The 1,994-nt window shown below is 35.5% G+C and overlaps 1 protein-coding gene across 1 annotated transcript; it reads right to left on the reverse strand.

Moving 5' to 3' along the window:
* Positions 1-754: 754 nt before the first annotated feature.
* Positions 755-1,492, reverse strand: LOAG_15054 (hypothetical protein; the record flags this gene model as incomplete). Its single annotated transcript, XM_003150546.2, has 2 exons — positions 755-1,063; positions 1,298-1,492. 2 exons carry the CDS (start codon positions 1,490-1,492, stop codon positions 755-757), a joined length of 504 nt encoding a protein of 167 aa, XP_003150594.2.
* Positions 1,493-1,994: the final 502 nt, after the last annotated feature.

Raw genomic sequence — 1,994 nt, forward strand, 5'->3', positions numbered from 1 at the left:
CCTCAAATTCATTGTCTCATGTCGTTTTTCTTTGTTCATCCTTTCCTTTTATGGCAAAAAAAGTCAATTCCTATGCTAAATTTCTTATCCGAGAACCAATTTTAATTGCAATGTTTAATGTTGCAAATAGAGTCCTTTGTCGTAATCGGATTTTGACAGTTTTCTTTATCCAAAGGAAAATCTGATGTAATGTTTGTTATAAACCACTCCCACCAAATATGCTCTTTGTGTTAATTAAAACTGTATATATACTCAAAACTATAACTAGATGATTATCATTTTTTTTCAAATACTCAACCAAAGACTCCACTGTACTTTGTATTCCCTACTCTCTTCGATATGTTTACTACTATCCTATGCGAACTAATAACTTCCTCCTGAACCAACGAAGAATACCTTCTCAGAATATTCGTCCGTGCCTAAGAACAAACCCTTCCAAATCAAATCCGACAAACCAAAAACTTTTATTTTAATTTTCCTACACCATCCATAACGTTGCTGCATCCTTTGAGAACACACGCAGAATCAGCTTCGAGAGGGAAAGACAATGCAGAATCGTGCCTCGTCAATACTGCCTAAAGAGACGTTCTTCTGTACCTTTTGCAACGGACCTGCCTATCCTACATTGGCCTTTTTAGTCATCAGCGCGCTTTTTAACCATTGCAGCAAGCATAAGTAGAACCCTTCCTATGCCTCCGTTCCGAAGTCTAGTCATGATGATGTCTTATGTGATTTAAAAGTTCCCAAAAAATTCTTACCTTATCATCGAGAATTCCTGCTTATCATTATCTGTTGCTTTCAGACACAATAATGTTAAATTCTTTTCAACAGGCTTATTTTCCATCACTTCAATGTAGTACCGAGGCTGCTCGAAGATTGGTACATTGTCATTTACATCCAGTACTACAACAGTAACTATAATCATTGTACTGCAGCGTCTCGAAACAGTATGATCATTTGCTTGCACAACCAATTCATATCGGTCCTGTATTTCGTAATTGAGCGGTTCTGTGATTTGCAGCTTGCCTGTTTGTGGTATCACTCGAAATAGCGTGCTGTTACCCTTAAAAGAAAATAATAACCTTTCTCCGATTTACAGAAGATAAAAAAAAATGCTTGAAAGAAATGGATCAGTACTTTAAAACGCTGTGCACCTTCCTTTGCATTAACCTTTTCCTATCTGTAGTGATAGTTCTTTGCAATCGTTATTGGTCACTCACTGATGAAACAGTGAAACAGCTACAACCTAGCTGTTTCATTTCGACAATTATACCATGGAGAATGCGAAAAAGATAACCTGAACGAGTGAATAAGACAGGGTTTCGTTCAGTCCTGAATCTGCAGCGATAACTCTCAGTACTCCTATGGTAACCGGATATGGCCCTTGCATATTTTCACCAACATATAATATTTTATCAATACGGTCAGGAAATTGAGCAATTTTAATGTCGACATTCAAAATTTCAATCAAAACGATGCTGAAATGAACCATTTGTGCCTCATTTTGAATACTTTTTATTGAAGGCCAGTATATATGATGCTATTAATTAATTGATGACCTCAGCTTAACGAACTAATTGAGATACAATCCTTTCCTGATCCACAAAAGAAGCTGCAGAACTTAATACTCTCATTAATCGACAGACAGTTCCGCATTCACTGAGAGCTTTTAGTCGATTCACTTTTAGTTTTCTTCTTGTATAAAAGTTCAGCGATGTATTATGATTATCATCTTAATGGAAATAGTAATTTTCAATAATATTTATAAAATGCTTTGATAAATAGTTGAATTATCTTAGTGGTAAATGATGAATGTTCACATTGTGAAACTTTGATCAGATTGCTGCCATAACAGTCTAGTCAAACATCCTTACTATTAAAAGGTGTCGCGAATTCCGATTCGCGAGACTCCAACCATACCCCAAACTAACAATAAATTCTTACTATAAATGTTAATAGTGTAATCATTAACCAATTACATCTTAATTATCTCC

This window comes from Loa loa (genome assembly GCF_000183805.2).
Source record: "Loa loa unplaced genomic scaffold supercont3.1468, whole genome shotgun sequence".
Taxonomy (NCBI): domain Eukaryota; kingdom Metazoa; phylum Nematoda; class Chromadorea; order Rhabditida; family Onchocercidae; genus Loa; species Loa loa.